This window comes from Hypanus sabinus, chromosome 10 (genome assembly GCF_030144855.1).
Source record: "Hypanus sabinus isolate sHypSab1 chromosome 10, sHypSab1.hap1, whole genome shotgun sequence".
Lineage (NCBI taxonomy): Eukaryota > Metazoa > Chordata > Chondrichthyes > Myliobatiformes > Dasyatidae > Hypanus > Hypanus sabinus.
The window spans coordinates 155,031,165-155,049,780 of record NC_082715.1 but is presented as its reverse complement, the minus strand read 5'-3'; the positions used below and the strand labels follow the sequence as shown (position 1 = coordinate 155,049,780).

General features: G+C 54.0%; 1 protein-coding gene across 1 annotated transcript in view; it reads right to left on the bottom strand.

The window, feature by feature from the left end:
- The window catches only part of LOC132401379 (leucine-rich repeat-containing protein 75A-like), a gene marked incomplete at its 5' end in the record, with an annotated part of 106,148 nt that overhangs the window by 34,657 nt on the left and 52,875 nt on the right, over nucleotides 1-18,616 (bottom strand). Inside the window, one exon of the mRNA XM_059983504.1 lies at nucleotides 3,340-3,449. Coding sequence (XP_059839487.1) covers nucleotides 3,340-3,449 — 110 coding nt within the window. The remainder of the gene's footprint in view (nucleotides 1-3,339; nucleotides 3,450-18,616) is intronic.

The following is an 18,616-nucleotide window of genomic DNA, read 5'->3' as shown; positions in this document are numbered from 1 at the left end:
GTGCCCTGTCTCACTGGGTGGAGGGTGCCGTCTCTCACTGGGTGCAGGGTGCCCTCTCTCACTGGGTGGAGGTTGCCGTCTCTCACTGGGTGGAGGGTGCCCTGTCTCACTGGGTGGAGGGTGCCCTGTCTCACTGGATGGAGAGTGCCCTGTCTCACTGGGTGGAGGGTGCCGTCTCTCACTGGGTGGAGGGTGCCGTCTCTCACTGGGTGGAGGGTGCCGTCTTTCACTGGGTGGAGGGTGCCCTGTCTCACTGGGTGGAGGGTGCCGTCTCTCACTGGGTGGAGGGTGCCGTCTCTCACTGGGTGGAGGGTGCCCTCTCTCAATGGGTGGAGGGTGCCGTCTCTCACTGGGTGGAGGGTGCCGTCTCTCACTGGGTGTGGGGTGCCCTCTCTCACTGGGTGATGGGTGCCGTCTCTCACTGGATGGAGGGTGCCCTGTCTCACTGGGTGGAGGGTGCCCTGTCTCACTGGGTGGAGGGTGCCGTCTCTCACTGGGTGGAGGGTGCCGACTCTCACTGGGTGGAGGGTGCCCTGTCTCACTGGGTGGAGGGTGCCCTGTCTCACTGGGTGGAGGGTGCCCTGTCTCACTGGGTGGAGGGTGCCATCTCTCACTGGGTGTGGGGTGCCCTCTCTCACTGGGTGGAGGGTGCCGTCTCTCACTGGGTGGTGGGTGCCCTGTCTCACTGGGTGGAGGGTGCCCTGTCTCACTGGCTGCAGGGTGCCCTGTCTCACTGGGTGTGGGGTGCCCTCTCTCACTGGGTGGAGGGTGCCCTGTCTCACTGGGTGGAGGGTGCCCTGTCTCACTGGCTGGAGGGTGCCCTGTCTCACTGGGTGGAGGGTGCCGACTCTCACTGGGTGGAGGGTGCCCTGTCTCACTGGGTGGAGGGTGCCGTCTCTCACTGGGTGGAGGGTGCCGTCTCTCACTGGGTGGAGGGTGCCGTCTTTCACTGGGTGGAGGGTGCCCTGTCTCACTGGGTGGAGGGTGCCGTCTCTCACTGGGTGGAGGGTGCCGTCTCTCACTGGGTGGAGGGTGCCCTCTCTCAATGGGTGGAGGGTGCCGTCTCTCACTGGGTGGAGGGTGCCGTCTCTCACTGGGTGTGGGGTGCCCTCTCTCACTGGATGGAGAGTGCCGTCTCTCACTGGATGGAGGGTGCCCTGTCTCACTGGGTGGAGGGTGCCCTGTCTCACTGGGTGGAGGGTGCCGTCTCTCACTGGGTGGAGGGTGCCTACTCTCACTGGGTGGAGGGTGCCCTGTCTCACTGGGTGGAGGGTGCCCTGTCTCACTGGGTGGAGGGTGCCCTGTCTCACTGGGTGGAGGGTGCCATCTCTCACTGGGTGTGGGGTGCCCTCTCTCACTGGGTGGAGGGTGCCGTCTCTCACTGGGTGGAGGGTGCCCTGTCTCACTGGGTGGAGGGTGCCGACTCTCACTGGGTGGAGGGTGCCGTCTCTCACTGGGTGGAGGGTGCCGTCTCTCACTGGGTGGAGGGTGCCCTGTCTCACTGGGTGGAGGGTGCCCTGTCTCACTGGGTGTGGGGTGCCCTCTCTCACTGGGTGGAGGGTGCCCTGTCTCACTGGGTGGAGGGTGCCCTGTCTCACTGGGTGGAGGGTGCCCTGTCTCACTGGGTGGAGGGTGCCCTGTCTCTCACTGGGTGGAGGGTGCCCTGTCTCACTGGGTGGAGGGTGCCGTCTCTCACTGGGTGGAGGGTGCCCTGTCTCAGTGGGTGGAGGGTGCCGTCTCTCACTGGGTGGAGGGTGCCCTGTCTCACTGGGTGGAGGGTGCCGACTCTCACTAGGTGGAGGGTGCCGTCTCTCACTGGGTGGAGGGTGCCCTGTCTCACTGGGTGGAGGGTGCCGTCTCTCACTGGGTGGAGGGTGCCGTCTCTCACTGGGTGGAGGGTGCCCTGTCTCACTGGGTGGAGGGTGCCCTGTCTCACTGGGTGGAGTGTGCTGTCTCTCACTGGGTGGAGGTTGCCCTGTCTCACTGGGTGGAGGGTGCCGTCTCTCACTGGGTGGAGGGTGCCCTGTCTCACTGGGTGGAGGGTGCCGTCTCTCACTGGGTGGAGGGTGCCCTGTCTCACTGGGTGGAGGGTGCCGTCTCTCACTGGGTGGAGGGTGCCCTGTCTCACTGGGTGGAGGGTGCCGTCTCTCACTGGGTGGAGTGTGGCCTGTCTCACTGGGTGGAGGGTGCCGACTCTCACTGGGTGGAGGGTGCCGTCTCTCACTGGGTGGAGGGTGCCGTCTCTCACTGGGTGTGGGGTGCCCTCTCTCACTGGGTGGAGGGTGCCCTGTCTCACTGGGTGGAGGGTGCCCTGTCTCACTGGGTGGAGGGTGCCGTCTCTCACTGCGTGGAGGGTGCCCTGTCTCACTGGGTGGAGGGTGCCCTGTCTCACTGGGTGGAGGGTGCCCTGTCTCACTGGGTGGAGGGTGCCGACTCTCACTGGGTGTGGGGTGCCCTCTCTCACTGGGTGGAGGGTGCCGTCTCTCACTGGGTGGAGGGTGCCCTGTCTCACTGGGTGGAGGGTGCCGACTCTCACTGGGTGGAGGGTGCCGTCTCTCACTGGGTGGAGGGTGCCGTCTCTCACTGGGTGGAGGGTGCCCTGTCTCACTGGGTGGAGGGTGCCCTGTCTCACTGGGTGGAGGGTGCCCTGTCTCACTGGGTGGAGGGTGCCCTGTCTCACTGGGTGGAGGGTGCCGTCTCTCACTGGGTGTGGGGTGCCCTCTCTCACTGGGTGGAGGGTGCCGTCTCTCACTGGGTGGAGGGTGCCCTGTCTCACTGGGTGGAGGGTGCCGACTCTCACTGGGTGGAGGGTGCCGTGTCTCACTGGGTGGAGGGTGCCCTGTCTCACTGGGTGGAGGGTGCTGTCTCTCACTGGGTGGAGGGTGCCCTGTCTCACTGGGTGGAGGGTGCCGTCTCTCACTGGGTGGAGGGTGCCCTGTCTCACTGGGTGGAGGGTGCCGTCTCTCACTGGGTGGAGGGTGCCCTGTCTCACTGGGTGGAGGGTGCCGTCTCTCACTGGGTGGAGGGTGCCCTGTCTCACTGGGTGGAGTGTGCCGTCTCTCACTGGGTGGAGGGTGCCATCTCTCACTGGGTGTGGGGTGCCCTCTCTCACTGGGTGGAGGGTGCCGTCTCTCACTGGGTGGAGGGTGCCGTCTCTCACTGGGTGGAGGGTGCCGTCTCTCACTGGGTGGAGGGTGCCCTGTCTCACTGGGTGGAGGGTGCCGTCTCTCACTGGGTGGAGGGTGCCCTGTCTCACTGGGTGGAGGGTGCCGTCTCTCACTGGGTGGAGGGTGCCCTGTCTCACTGGGTGGAGGGTGCCGACTCTCGCTGGGTACTCACCAGGGCTGTGTGTGCCGGGAGACTGCCTGTCGCTGCCACTTGGCATGGGGTGTCAGGTGGTAGATGAGCTGTCGGCAGAGTTTCTCCGCGGACTTCAACGACTCCAGCTCCTGAAACAGCCAACAGCAAAAGAAGCCTTCACTCACCCTGCGTGCAGACTCGTCCACAGTTCCACATACAGTCTGGCCCGAGCCGCGTGCGCTTTCCTTTACCTGCAGCTCACCCCACCCCTACCGTGCGCGAGGACGTGACTGATGGGGACGTGCTGGTCCAGGGCTGCTGACTCCTTCGGCCACCTGCAGACCTGGCAGCCAGCTCCGTCAGTGCTCGAGTAGTCCAGGTAGGGGAGGCTGGATCTACGTTCCTCGGAAGGGACGAGACTCCTGGTGAGGGCAGAATCCTGATGGAGCTGTGAAGGGGCACAGGTGAGGTGGTTTGTGTGATCAGAGGCATCTCAAATGCGAGGGTGTATATTTAAAGTAAGGAAGAGGGACTGAAGTGAAGAGCAGGGAAGTCAGTCTGCAACTGTACAAGTGAGGCTGAACCTGAGGCGCTGCCTGCAGGTCTGGTCTCCTTACTTGAGGAAATCTGTACTGGCTTTGGAGGCAGTGTAGAGCAGGTTGACTGGGTCGATTCCAGAGTTGAGATTGAATCACCTCAGAGTATACTCGCCGCAGTTCGGGTGTTTCAAAGTATTTCATTATTAAAGTGCACAAATGTTGCCATATACAACCCAGAGATTCATTTTCGTGCGGGCATACTCAATAAATCCATTTTAGAATAATAACCATCATAGAATCCAAACCAGTCCACACCACACCAACGTGCAAACGACAACAAAGTGCACAAATACAAAGAGGAAGAAATTATATTAATACATAACCAACAAATATCAAGAACTTCAGGTGAAGAGTCCGTAGGTTGTGAGAACATTTCAGTGAAGCTGAGTTCAATTACCCACTTTAGTTCAAGAGTCTGATGGTTGAGGGGTAATAACTATTTCTGAACCTGGTGGGGGTGAGTCCTGAGGCTCCTGATGGCAGCAGCGAGAAGAGAGCATGACCTGGGTGTTGGGGGTCCCTGATGATGGATGCTGCTTTCCTGCAACAGCGTTTCATGTCGATGTGCTCAAAGGGATGGGGGAGTTTTATCTGTGATGGAGTGGGCCATATCCACGGCTTCTTGTAGGATCTTCTGACCGGGGGCATTGGTGTTTCTATAGGAGATTGTGTTGTAGCCAGTCAATATACTCTCCGTGACACATCTGTGGAAGTTTTGCTGAGGTTTTAGATGCCACGCTGAAGCGGCGCAGGCTCTTGAGGAGCTGCCACACTTTCTTCACAATTGCTCTTGCGTGCAGGTCCTCAGCAATAATTTAAAGTCGCTGACTCTTTCCACCTCTGACTGTCTGATGAGGACTAGCTCTTGGACAATGCTCCCTCTAACTGGTGATAACCAGTGTGCTCAAAGACCTTGTGCCCAGCGACAACAACATGAGCACACTGAATTTCTAAGTGGAAGTAAACCTAAAGCTGTTCTAAGGATAATTAAGCCATTCCACTTTAAATTAACCAGCAGTTCTTCTGCACTTCATGCCCCTTGCTTCTTTGGAATTCAACAGAGTGAATCAGTAACAGAATAAATGAGCCCGTTCTACAATCTGCAGACAAGTCATCGTAAACTCCACATTGTCACACCGCCCGCATCAGAAACTGGAAAAGGAAATATGATTGCGTCTGACTGCAAAATATATTTAACGTGCCAATGAAGTAGAGGGTGCCAACCTTCTGTGTACAGTTTAAATTTCTTTGTGCACTAGCAGCAAAAGTTGTTTGTCCTCACACCTTAGAGTGAACATTGCTCACAGACCTCTCGTTTCTTCTTCCTGAAGTCAATAATCGGCTTTGCTAAAATTGAGTAAGGGGTGGGTGACAGCACTCAGCCAGATTTTCAATCCCCCTCCTACGCTAGTGGTGTCATTACCAAACTTGAGTATGGAGCCATGCTTCGCCACACAGTTGTAAGTAAAAGACAGTGAGCAGAGCAGGGGTTAGCTCACAGCAACTGTGCTGACGGACATCGTGGAGGAGATGTTGTCGCCAGTTCAAAGTGACTGGTGCCTGCAGGTGAGGAAACTGAGTATCCAGTTGCACAAGCAGATACTCAGGCCAAGGTCTTGAAGCTTATTGATTAGTTTTGAGGGGGTGATAGTGCTGAATTCTGAGAGTTGGTTGCTGAAGAGCACCATTGTTGTCCAGATGACCCGGGGTTGAATGAAGAGGCAACGAGATGCCATCTGCTGAGGCAAACTAGAGCAGATCCCAGCAGTCAATGTGGTTGACGTTCCTTTATTTCGCGGCGGAATTTCGAGGACGAATCTCAGAGTTGTATTCTGCATACATATCTCGGTAATAAATTTACTTTGAATCTTTGAACCTGTTATCACTGCGGATGCAAGTCTACGAACGAGCCTTTGAGGCAGGTTCTTCTCAGCCACCAGTAGCCTGCTCGAAGCAAGTGGGGACCTCAGTCCGCTGAAGTGAGAGGGTGAAGATCTCGGTGAACACTCTGACCAGATGGTCAGCACAGGCACTCTGCCTGGCCGGATGCTGTTCGTGGGCTCAGCTCCACAGGATCGGAGGGCTGTGGGAGTCCGTGACGGCTCCCCCATTTCCGATGGGCAGAGTGAAGGCATTGAGCCCTGCTGTCACCTACGTTGTTTGATTTTACTTTACTAGTGGTGACAGCAGACAAGCCCTGCCACAGATGTCCAGCCCCCTTCGTTGAAACGAGTTCAGTCCAGAGTTGCCACTTGGCCTGGGAGACGCCTCTCTGGAAATGGCACCTGGATCCGTTGGGACTTCCTTGCCTGTCAGACCTGCACGCCTCTGATTTGGCCTCAGCAGAGTGCGGAGCACGGATCATCCGGGGCTTCCGGTTGTGCAAGACCGAATGATTCTGTGAGGACACAACAGCCCACAAGTGTTCCTCCGAAGACTTTGACAAACGTTCAGAACCTCTGATGTGTCCGTGAATATACCCCAGTGCGCCAACTCAACGCAATCCTCTGCCCCGCCCCCCGTGACCAGCTGACACCGTGCCCTTGAGTCTCTGGCTCAGATCTCCCAACATACAGGCAACACTGGGCCTTCCAGCTCCATGGTGCTACACCACCTATTTGCTGATCCTATGGAAACATATACAATCCTGAAAAGTTTAGATGAGACAGAGGCAGGGAAGTAGTTCCTGCTAGTGAGATGAGAACTAGGGGACACAGTCTTGGGAAGCCAAAGGTTTAGCAGAGTGATGAGCAGGAACTGCTTTTCCCAGAGAGGAGTGTACCGGTGGAATTCTCTGTCCAGGGAAACAGAAGAGACTACCTCGTGAAATGATTTTTAATTCACAGCTGCTTAGATTTTTGAATTAAGAGTGTTAGGACTGAGCCCATGGCCGGATCAGCCACGATTTTACCAAATATGACTTCTCCTGTTCCCATATTTTATATTCTCCTCCTTCCAGAGGTTTTGGGGAAAATTTGATCCTCCCGGAAGCTGACTGGCGATTGGAGATTGCAACACACTGCATGAGGGGCTGCTGGAGGCAGAGACTCCCACAAAGTGTCAGAGGAATCTGAGTGGACGTGGAAAGCCAGAGGACGTGCTGGCAGATGGTACCAGCACGATCGTCAGCGTGAAAAGGGTGGGTCTGACTGGACGAGCACTGGGCTACGAGGGATGCGGTCGGCTGGGGGGGCAGAGCTGAACAGCAGGCAGAGTATCAGAATGACACAGTGAACATGGTGTGTCTCCTGCTCCCACAAATGGAACCAACCGTCTGCTTATGTCGTAGGTTGGCAGAACGGCTGGTTAGACTCCAAACTGTCGGCTTCTTCTAATCCAGTGATAATCCCCTGGCAGCAGTGACGTTGCTGTCAGATTGAAAATATCTCCTGAAGCAGAAGTGAGCTCCACCCACCACGGTGAGAGCAGATGCCAGGAGCTTTTCCTGCTGTGTGGTCAGGGACACTTGTCCACAGTGTAAACCCCCTCCGGAACCGAGTTTCTGTGATCCAGGTCACTTGTCCACAGTGTAAACCTCCTCCGGAACCGAGTCGCTGTGATCAGGTTCACTTGTCCACAGTGTAAACCTCCACCGGAACCGAGTTTCTGTGATCCAGGTCACTTGTCCACAGTGTAAACCTCCTCCGGAACCGTGTTTCTGTGATCAGGGTCACTTGTCGACAGTGTAAACCCCCTCCGGAACCGAGTTTCTGTGATCAGGGTCACTTCTCCAGAGTGTAAACCCCCTCCGGAACCGAGTTTCTGTGATCAGGGTCACTTGTCCACAGTGTAAACCTCCTCCGGAACCATGTTTCTGTGATCAGGGTCACTTGTCGACAGTGTAAACCTCCTCCGGAACCGTGTTTCTGTGATCAGGGTCACTTGTCGACAGTGTAAACCTCCTCCGGAACCAAGTTTCTGTGATCAGGGTCACTTCTCCAGAGTGTAAACCCCCTCCGGAACCGAGTTTCTGTGATCAGGGTCACTTGTCCACAGTGTAAACCCCCACCGGAACCGAGTTTCTGTGATCAGGGTCACTTATCCAGAGTGTAAACCACCTCCGGAACCGAGTTTCTTTGATCAGGGTCACTTATCCAGAGTGTAAACCTCCTCCAGAACCGAGTTTCTGTGATCAGGGTCACTTGTCCACAGTGTAAACCCCCTCCGGAACCGAGTTTCTGTGATCAGGGTCACTTGTCCACAGTGTAAACCCCCTCCGGAACCGAGTCGCTGTGATCAGGGTCACTTGTCCACAGTGTAAACTTCCTCCGGAACCGAGTTTCTGTGATCAGGGTCACTTGTCCACAGTGTAAACCTCCTCCGGAACCGAGTTTCTGTGATCAGGGTCACTTGTCTAGATTGTAAACCCCCTCCGGAACCGAGTTTCTGTGATCAGGGTCACTTGCCCAGAGTGTAAACCTCCTCCGGAACTGAGTTCATGTGATCAGGGTCACTTGTCCACAGTGTAAACCCCCTCCGGAACCGAGTTTCTGTGATCAGGGTCACTTGTCCACACAGTGTAAACCTCCTCCGGAACCGAGTCGCTGTGATCAGGGTCACTTGTCCACAGTGTAAACCTCCACCGGAACCGAGTTTCTGTGATCAGGGTCACTTGTCCACAGTGTAAACCCCCACCGGAACCGAGTTTCTGTGATCAGGGTCACTTATCCAGAGTGTAAACCTCCTCCGGAACCGAGTTTCTGTGATCAGGGTCACTTGTCCAGAGTGTAAAGCCCCTCCGGAACCGAGTTTCTGTGATCAGGGTCACTTCTCCACAGTGTAAATCCCCTCCGGAACCGAGTTTCTGTGATCAGGGTCACTTGTCCACAGTGTAAACCCCCTCCGGAACCGAGTTTCTGTGATCAGGGTCACTTGTCCAGAGTGTAAATCTCCTCCGGAACCGAGTTTCTGTGACCAGGGTCACTTGTCCACAGTGTAAACCTCCTCCGGAACCGAGTTTCTGTGATCAGGGACACTTGTCCACACAGTGTATACCTCCTCCGGAACCGAGTTTCTGTGATCAGGGTCACTTATCCAGAGTGTAAACCTCCTCCAGAACCGAGTTTCTGTGATCAGGGTCACTTATCCAGAGTGTAAACCTCCTCCAGAACCGAGTTTCTGTGATCAGGGTCACTTATCTAGAGTGTAAACCCCCTCCGGAACCGAGTTTCTGTGATCAGGGTCACTTGCCCAGAGTGTAAACCTCCTCCGGAACTGAGTTTCTGTGATCAGGGTCACTTGTCCACAGTGTAAACCTCCACCGGAACCGAGTTTCTGTGATCAGGATCACATGTCCACAGTGTAAACCTCCTCCGGAACCGAGTTTCTGTGATCAGGGTCACTTGTCTAGAGTGTAAACCTCCTCCGGAACAGAGTTTCTGTGATCAGGGTCACTTGTCTAGAGTGTAATCCTCCACCAGAACCGAGTTTCTGTGATCAGGGTCACTTGTCTAGAGTGTAAACCTCCACCGGAACCGAGTTTCTGTGATCAGGGTCACTTGTCCACAGTGTAAACCCCCTCCGGAACCGGGTTTCTGCGATCAGGGTCACTTGTCCACAGTGTAAACCCCCACCGGAACCGGGTTTCTGCGATCAGGGTCACTTGTCCACAGTGTAAACCCCCTCCGGAACCGGGTTTCTGCGATCAGGGTCACTTGTCCACAGTGTAAACCCCCTCCGGAACCGAGTTTCTGTGATCAGGTTCACTTGTCCACAGTGTAAACCTCCTCCGGAACCGAGTTTCTGTGATCAGGGTCACTTGTCCACAGTGTAAACCTCCTCCGGAACCGAGTTTCTGTGATCAGGGTCACTTGTCCACACTGTAAACCTCCTCCGGAACCGAGTTTCTGTGATCAGGGTCACTTGTCCACAGTGTAAACTTCCTCCGGAACCGAGTTTCTGTGATCAGGGTCACTTGTCCACAGTGTAAACTTCCTCCGGAACCGAGTTTCTGTGATCAGGGTCACTTGTCCACAGTGTAAACCTCCTCCGGAACCGAGTTTCTGTGATCAGGGTCACTTGTCCACAGTGTAAAGCCCCTCCGGAACCGAGTCTCTGTGATCAGGGTCACTTGTCCACAGTGTAAACCTCCTCCGGAACCGAGTCTCTGTGATCAGGGTCACTTGTCCAGAGTGTAAACCTCCTCCGGAACCGAGTTTCTGTGATCAGGGTCACTTGTCCACAGTGTAAACCTCCACAGGACCGAGTTTCTGTGATCAGGGTCACTTGTCCACAGTGTAAACTTCCTCCGGAACCGAGTTTCTGTGATCAGGGTCACTTGTCCACAGTGTAAACCTCCTCCGGAACCGAGTTTCTGTGATCAGGGTCACTTGTCCACAGTGTAAACCTCCTCCGGAACCGAGTTTCTGTGATCAGGGTCACTTGTCCACAGTGTAAACCTCCTCCGGAACCGAGTTTCTGTGATCAGGGTCACTTGTCCACAGTGTAAACCTCCTCCGGAACCGAGTTTCTGTGATCAGGGTCACTTGTCCACAGTGTAAACCTCCTCCGGAACCGAGTTTCTGTGATCAGGGTCACTTGTCCACACAGTGTAAACCACCTCCGGAACCGAGTCTCTGTGATCAGGGTCACTTGTCCACAGTGTAAATCCCCTCCGGAACCGAGTTTCTGTGATCAGGGTCACTTGTCCACAGTGTAAACCCCCTCCGGAACCGAGTTTCTGTGATCAGGGTCACTTGCCCACAGTGTAAACCTCCTCCGGAACCGAGTTTCTGTGACCAGGGTCACTTGTCCACAGTGTAAACCTCCTCCGGAACCGAGTTTCTGTGATCAGGGACACTTGTCCACACAGTGTATACCTCCTCCGGAACCGAGTTTCTGTGATCAGGGTCACTTATCCAGAGTGTAAACCTCCTCCAGAACCGAGTTTCTGTGATCAGGGTCACTTGTCTAGAGTGTAATCCTCCACCAGAACCGAGTTTCTGTGATCAGGGTCACTTGTCTAGAGTGTAAACCTCCACCGGAACCGAGTTTCTGTGATCAGGGTCACTTGTCCACAGTGTAAACCCCCTCTGGAACCGAGTTTCTGTGATCAGGGTCACTTGTCTAGAGTGTAAACCTCCTCCGGATCCGAGTTTCTGTGATCAGGGTCACTTGTCCACAGTGTAAACCTCCTCCGGAACCGAGTTTCTGTGATCAGGGTCACTTGTCCACACTGTAAACCTCCTCCGGAACCGAGTTTCTGTGATCAGGGTCACTTGTCCACAGTGTAAACTTCCTCCGGAACCGAGTTTCTGTGATCAGGGTCACTTGTCCACAGTGTAAACTTCCTCCGGAACCGAGTTTCTGTGATCAGGGTCACTTGTCCACAGTGTAAACCTCCTCCGGAACCGAGTTTCTGTGATCAGGGTCACTTGTCCACAGTGTAAACCCCCTCCGGAACCGAGTCTCTGTGATCAGGGTCACTTGTCCACAGTGTAAACCTCCTCCGGAACCGAGTCTCTGTGATCAGGGTCACTTGTCCAGAGTGTAAACCTCCTCCGGAACCGAGTTTCTGTGATCAGGGTCACTTGTCCACAGTGTAAACCTCCACCGGACTGAGTTTCTGTGATCAGGGTCACTTGTCCACAGTGTAAACTTCCTCCGGAACCGAGTTTCTGTGATCAGGGTCACTTGTCCACAGTGTAACCCTCCTCCGGAACCGAGTTTCTGTGATCAGGGTCACTTGTCCACAGTGTAAACCTCCTCCGGAACCGAGTTTCTGTGATCAGGGTCACTTGTCCACAGTGTAAACCTCCTCCGGAACCGAGTTTCTGTGATCAGGGTCACTTGTCCACAGTGTAAACCTCCTCCGGAACCGAGTTTCTGTGATCAGGGTCACTTGTCCACAGTGTAAACCTCCTCCGGAACCGAGTTTCTGTGATCAGGGTCACTTGTCCACACAGTGTAAACCACCTCCGGAACCGAGTCTCTGTGATCAGGGTCACTTGTCCACAGTGTAAATCCCCTCCGGAACCGAGTTTCTGTGATCAGGGTCACTTGTCCACAGTGTAAACCCCCTCCGGAACCGAGTTTCTGTGATCAGGGTCACTTGCCCACAGTGTAAACCTCCTCCGGAACCGAGTTTCTGTGACCAGGGTCACTTGTCCACAGTGTAAACCTCCTCCGGAACCGAGTTTCTGTGATCAGGGACACTTGTCCACACAGTGTATACCTCCTCCGGAACCGAGTTTCTGTGATCAGGGTCACTTATCCAGAGTGTAAACCTCCTCCAGAACCGAGTTTCTGTGATCAGGGTCACTTATCCAGAGTGTAAACCTCCTCCAGAACCGAGTTTCTGTGATCAGGGTCACTTATCTAGAGTGTAAACCCCCTCCGGAACCGAGTTTCTGTGATCAGGGTCACTTGCCCAGAGTGTAAACCTCCTCCGGAACTGAGTTTCTGTGATCAGGGTCACTTGTCCACAGTGTAAACCTCCACCGGAACCGAGTTTCTGTGATCAGGATCACATGTCCACAGTGTAAACCTCCTCCGGAACCGAGTTTCTGTGATCAGGGTCACTTGTCTAGAGTGTAAACCTCCTCCGGAACAGAGTTTCCGTGATCAGGGTCACTTGTCTAGAGTGTAATCCTCCACCAGAACCGAGTTTCTGTGATCAGGGTCACTTGTCCACAGTGTAAACCTCCTCCGGAACCGAGTTTCTGTGATCAGGGTCACTTGTCCACAGTGTAAACCCCCTCCGGAACCGAGTCTCTGTGATCAGGGTCACTTGTCCACAGTGTAAACCTCCTCCGGAACCGAGTCTCTGTGATCAGGGTCACTTGTCCAGAGTGTAAACCTCCTCCGGAACCGAGTTTCTGTGATCAGGGTCACTTGTCCACAGTGTAAACCTCCACCGGACTGAGTTTCTGTGATCAGGGTCACTTGTCCACAGTGTAAACTTCCTCCGGAACCGAGTTTCTGTGATCAGGGTCACTTGTCCACAGTGTAACCCTCCTCCGGAACCGAGTTTCTGTGATCAGGGTCACTTGTCCACAGTGTAAACCTCCTCCGGAACCGAGTTTCTGTGATCAGGGTCACTTGTCCACAGTGTAAACCTCCTCCGGAACCGAGTTTCTGTGATCAGGGTCACTTGTCCACAGTGTAAACCTCCTCCGGAACCGAGTTTCTGTGATCAGGGTCACTTGTCCACAGTGTAAACCTCCTCCGGAACCGAGTTTCTGTGATCAGGGTCACTTGTCCACACAGTGTAAACCACCTCCGGAACCGAGTCTCTGTGATCAGGGTCACTTGTCCACAGTGTAAATCCCCTCCGGAACCGAGTTTCTGTGATCAGGGTCACTTGTCCACAGTGTAAACCCCCTCCGGAACCGAGTTTCTGTGATCAGGGTCACTTGCCCACAGTGTAAACCTCCTCCGGAACCGAGTTTCTGTGACCAGGGTCACTTGTCCACAGTGTAAACCTCCTCCGGAACCGAGTTTCTGTGATCAGGGACACTTGTCCACACAGTGTATACCTCCTCCGGAACCGAGTTTCTGTGATCAGGGTCACTTATCCAGAGTGTAAACCTCCTCCAGAACCGAGTTTCTGTGATCAGGGTCACTTATCCAGAGTGTAAACCTCCTCCAGAACCGAGTTTCTGTGATCAGGGTCACTTATCTAGAGTGTAAACCCCCTCCGGAACCGAGTTTCTGTGATCAGGGTCACTTGCCCAGAGTGTAAACCTCCTCCGGAACTGAGTTTCTGTGATCAGGGTCACTTGTCCACAGTGTAAACCTCCACCGGAACCGAGTTTCTGTGATCAGGATCACATGTCCACAGTGTAAACCTCCTCCGGAACCGAGTTTCTGTGATCAGGGTCACTTGTCTAGAGTGTAAACCTCCTCCGGAACAGAGTTTCCGTGATCAGGGTCACTTGTCTAGAGTGTAATCCTCCACCAGAACCGAGTTTCTGTGATCAGGGTCACTTGTCTAGAGTGTAAACCTCCACCGGAACCGAGTTTCTGTGATCAGGGTCACTTGTCCACAGTGTAAACCCCCTCCGGAACCGGGTTTCTGCGATCAGGGTCACTTGTCCACAGTGTAAACCCCCACCGGAACCGGGTTTCTGCGATCAGGGTCACTTGTCCACAGTGTAAACCCCCTCCGGAACCGGGTTTCTGCGATCAGGGTCACTTGTCCACAGTGTAAACCCCCTCCGGAACCGAGTTTCTGTGATCAGGTTCACTTGTCCACAGTGTAAACCTCCTCCGGAACCGAGTTTCTGTGATCAGGGTCACTTGTCCACAGTGTAAACCTCCTCCGGAACCGAGTTTCTGTGATCAGGGTCACTTGTCCACACTGTAAACCTCCTCCGGAACCGAGTTTCTGTGATCAGGGTCACTTGTCCACAGTGTAAACTTCCTCCGGAACCGAGTTTCTGTGATCAGGGTCACTTGTCCACAGTGTAAACTTCCTCCGGAACCGAGTTTCTGTGATCAGGGTCACTTGTCCACAGTGTAAACCTCCTCCGGAACCGAGTTTCTGTGATCAGGGTCACTTGTCCACAGTGTAAAGCCCCTCCGGAACCGAGTCTCTGTGATCAGGGTCACTTGTCCACAGTGTAAACCTCCTCCGGAACCGAGTCTCTGTGATCAGGGTCACTTGTCCAGAGTGTAAACCTCCTCCGGAACCGAGTTTCTGTGATCAGGGTCACTTGTCCACAGTGTAAACCTCCACAGGACCGAGTTTCTGTGATCAGGGTCACTTGTCCACAGTGTAAACTTCCTCCGGAACCGAGTTTCTGTGATCAGGGTCACTTGTCCACAGTGTAAACCTCCTCCGGAACCGAGTTTCTGTGATCAGGGTCACTTGTCCACAGTGTAAACCTCCTCCGGAACCGAGTTTCTGTGATCAGGGTCACTTGTCCACAGTGTAAACCTCCTCCGGAACCGAGTTTCTGTGATCAGGGTCACTTGTCCACAGTGTAAACCTCCTCCGGAACCGAGTTTCTGTGATCAGGGTCACTTGTCCACAGTGTAAACCTCCTCCGGAACCGAGTTTCTGTGATCAGGGTCACTTGTCCACACAGTGTAAACCACCTCCGGAACCGAGTCTCTGTGATCAGGGTCACTTGTCCACAGTGTAAATCCCCTCCGGAACCGAGTTTCTGTGATCAGGGTCACTTGTCCACAGTGTAAACCCCCTCCGGAACCGAGTTTCTGTGATCAGGGTCACTTGCCCACAGTGTAAACCTCCTCCGGAACCGAGTTTCTGTGACCAGGGTCACTTGTCCACAGTGTAAACCTCCTCCGGAACCGAGTTTCTGTGATCAGGGACACTTGTCCACACAGTGTATACCTCCTCCGGAACCGAGTTTCTGTGATCAGGGTCACTTATCCAGAGTGTAAACCTCCTCCAGAACCGAGTTTCTGTGATCAGGGTCACTTGTCTAGAGTGTAATCCTCCACCAGAACCGAGTTTCTGTGATCAGGGTCACTTGTCTAGAGTGTAAACCTCCACCGGAACCGAGTTTCTGTGATCAGGGTCACTTGTCCACAGTGTAAACCCCCTCTGGAACCGAGTTTCTGTGATCAGGGTCACTTGTCTAGAGTGTAAACCTCCTCCGGATCCGAGTTTCTGTGATCAGGGTCACTTGTCCACAGTGTAAACCTCCTCCGGAACCGAGTTTCTGTGATCAGGGTCACTTGTCCACAGTGTAAACCTCCTCCGGAACCGAGTTTCTGTGATCAGGGTCACTTGTCCACAGTGTAAACCTCCTCCGGAACCGAGTTTCTGTGATCAGGGTCACTTGTCCACAGTGTAAACCTCCTCCGGAACCGAGTTTCTGTGATCAGGGTCACTTGTCCACACAGTGTAAACCACCTCCGGAACCGAGTCTCTGTGATCAGGGTCACTTGTCCACAGTGTAAATCCCCTCCGGAACCGAGTTTCTGTGATCAGGGTCACTTGTCCACAGTGTAAACCCCCTCCGGAACCGAGTTTCTGTGATCAGGGTCACTTGCCCACAGTGTAAACCTCCTCCGGAACCGAGTTTCTGTGACCAGGGTCACTTGTCCACAGTGTAAACCTCCTCCGGAACCGAGTTTCTGTGATCAGGGACACTTGTCCACACAGTGTATACCTCCTCCGGAACCGAGTTTCTGTGATCAGGGTCACTTATCCAGAGTGTAAACCTCCTCCAGAACCGAGTTTCTGTGATCAGGGTCACTTATCCAGAGTGTAAACCTCCTCCAGAACCGAGTTTCTGTGATCAGGGTCACTTATCCAGAGTGTAAACCTCCTCCAGAACCGAGTTTCTGTGATCAGGGTCACTTATCTAGAGTGTAAACCCCCTCCGGAACCGAGTTTCTGTGATCAGGGTCACTTATCTAGAGTGTAAACCTCCTCCGGAACTGAGTTTCTGTGATCAGGGTCACTTGTCCACAGTGTAAACCTCCACCGGAACCGAGTTTCTGTGATCAGGATCACTTGTCCACAGTGTAAACCTCCTCCGGAACCGAGTTTCTGTGATCAGGGTCACTTGTCCACAGTGTAAACCTCCTCCGGAACCGAGTTTCTGTGATCAGGGTCACTTGTCTAGAGTGTAATCCTCCACCAGAACCGAGTTTCTGTGATCAGGGTCACTTGTCTAGAGTGTAAACCTCCACCGGAACCGAGTTTCTGTGATCAGGGTCACTTGTCCACAGTGTAAACCCCCTCTGGAACCGAGTTTCTGTGATCAGGGTCACTTGTCTAGAGTGTAAACCTCCTCCGGATCCGAGTTTCTGTGATCAGGGTCACTTGTCTAGAGTGTAAACCTCCTCCGGATCCGAGTTTCTGTGATCAGGGTCACTTGTCCTCAGTGTAAACCTCCTCCGGAACCGAGTTTCTGTGATCAGGGTCACTTGTCCACACTGTAAACCTCCTCCGGAACCGAGTTTCTGTGATCAGGGTCACTTGTCCACAGTGTAAACTTCCTCCGGAACCGAGTTTCTGTGATCAGGGTCACTTGTCCACAGTGTAAACTTCCTCCGGAACCGAGTTTCTGTGATCAGGGTCACTTGTCCACAGTGTAAACCTCCTCCGGAACCGAGTTTCTGTGATCAGGGTCACTTGTCCACAGTGTAAACTTCCTCCGGAACCGAGTTTCTGTGATCAGGGTCACTTGTCCACAGTGTAAACCTCCTCCGGAACCGAGTTTCTGTGATCAGGGTCACTTGTCCACAGTGTAAACCTCCTCCGGAACCGAGTTTCTGTGATCAGGGTCACTTGTCCACAGTGTAAACCTCCTCCGGAACCGAGTTTCTGTGATCAGGGTCAGTTGTCCACACAGTGCAAACCACCTCCGGAACCGAGTCTCTGTGATCAGGGTCACTTGTCCACAGTGTAAACCCCCTCCGGAACCGAGTTTCTGTGATCAGGGTCACTTGTCCACAGTGTAAACCCCCTCTGGAACCGAGATTCTGTGATCAGGGTCACTTGTCTAGAGTGTAATCCTCCTCCGGATCCGAGTTTCTGTGATCAGGGTCACTTGTCTAGAGTGTAAACCTCCTCCGGATCCGAGTTTCTGTGATCAGGGTCACTTGTCCACAGTGTAAACCTCCTCCGGAACCGAGTTTCTGTGATCAGGGTCACTTGTCCACACTGTAAACCTCCTCCGGAACCGAGTTTCTGTGATCAGGGTCACTTGTCCACAGTGTAAACTTCCTCCGGAACCGAGTTTCTGTGATCAGGGTCACTTGTCCACAGTGTAAACTTCCTCCGGAACCGAGTTTCTGTGATCAGGGTCACTTGTCCACAGTGTAAACCTCCTCCGGAACCGAGTTTCTGTGATCAGGGTCACTTGTCCACAGTGTAAACCCCCTCCGGAACCGAGTCTCTGTGATCAGGGTCACTTGTCCACAGTGTAAACCTCCTCCGGAACCGAGTCTCTGTGATCAGGGTCACTTGTCCAGAGTGTAAACCTCCTCCGGAACCGAGTTTCTGTGATCAGGGTCACTTGTCCACAGTGTAAACCTCCACCGGACCGAGTTTCTGTGATCAGGGTCACTTGTCCACAGTGTAAACTTCCTCCGGAACCGAGTTTCTGTGATCAGGGTCACTTGTCCACAGTGTAAACCTCCTCCGGAACCGAGTTTCTGTGATCAGGGTCACTTGTCCACAGTGTAAACCTCCTCCGGAACCGAGTTTCTGTGATCAGGGTCACTTGTCCACAGTGTAAACCTCCTCCGGAACCGAGTTTCTGTGATCAGGGTCACTTGTCCACAGTGTAAACCTCCTCCGGAACCGAGTTTCTGTGATCAGGGTCACTTGTCCACAGTGTAAACCTCCTCCGGAACCCAGTTTCTTTGATCAGGGTCACTTGTCCACACAGTGTAAACCACCTCCGGAACCGAGTCTCTGTGATCAGGGTCACTTGTCCACAGTGTAAATCCCCTCCGGAACCGAGTTTCTGTGATCAGGGTCACTTGTCCACAGTGTAAACCCCCTCCGGAACCGAGTTTCTGTGATCAGGGACACTTGTCCACACAGTGTATACCTCCTCCGGAACCGAGTTTCTGTGATCAGGGTCACTTATCCAGAGTGTAAACCTCCTCCAGAACCGAGTTTCTGTGATCAGGGTCACTTATCCAGAGTGTAAACCTCCTCCAGAACCGAGTTTCTGTGATCAGGGTCACTTATCTAGAGTGTAAACCCCCTCCGGAACCGAGTTTCTGTGATCAGGGTCACTTGCCCAGAGTGTAAACCTCCTCCGGAACTGAGTTTCTGTGATCAG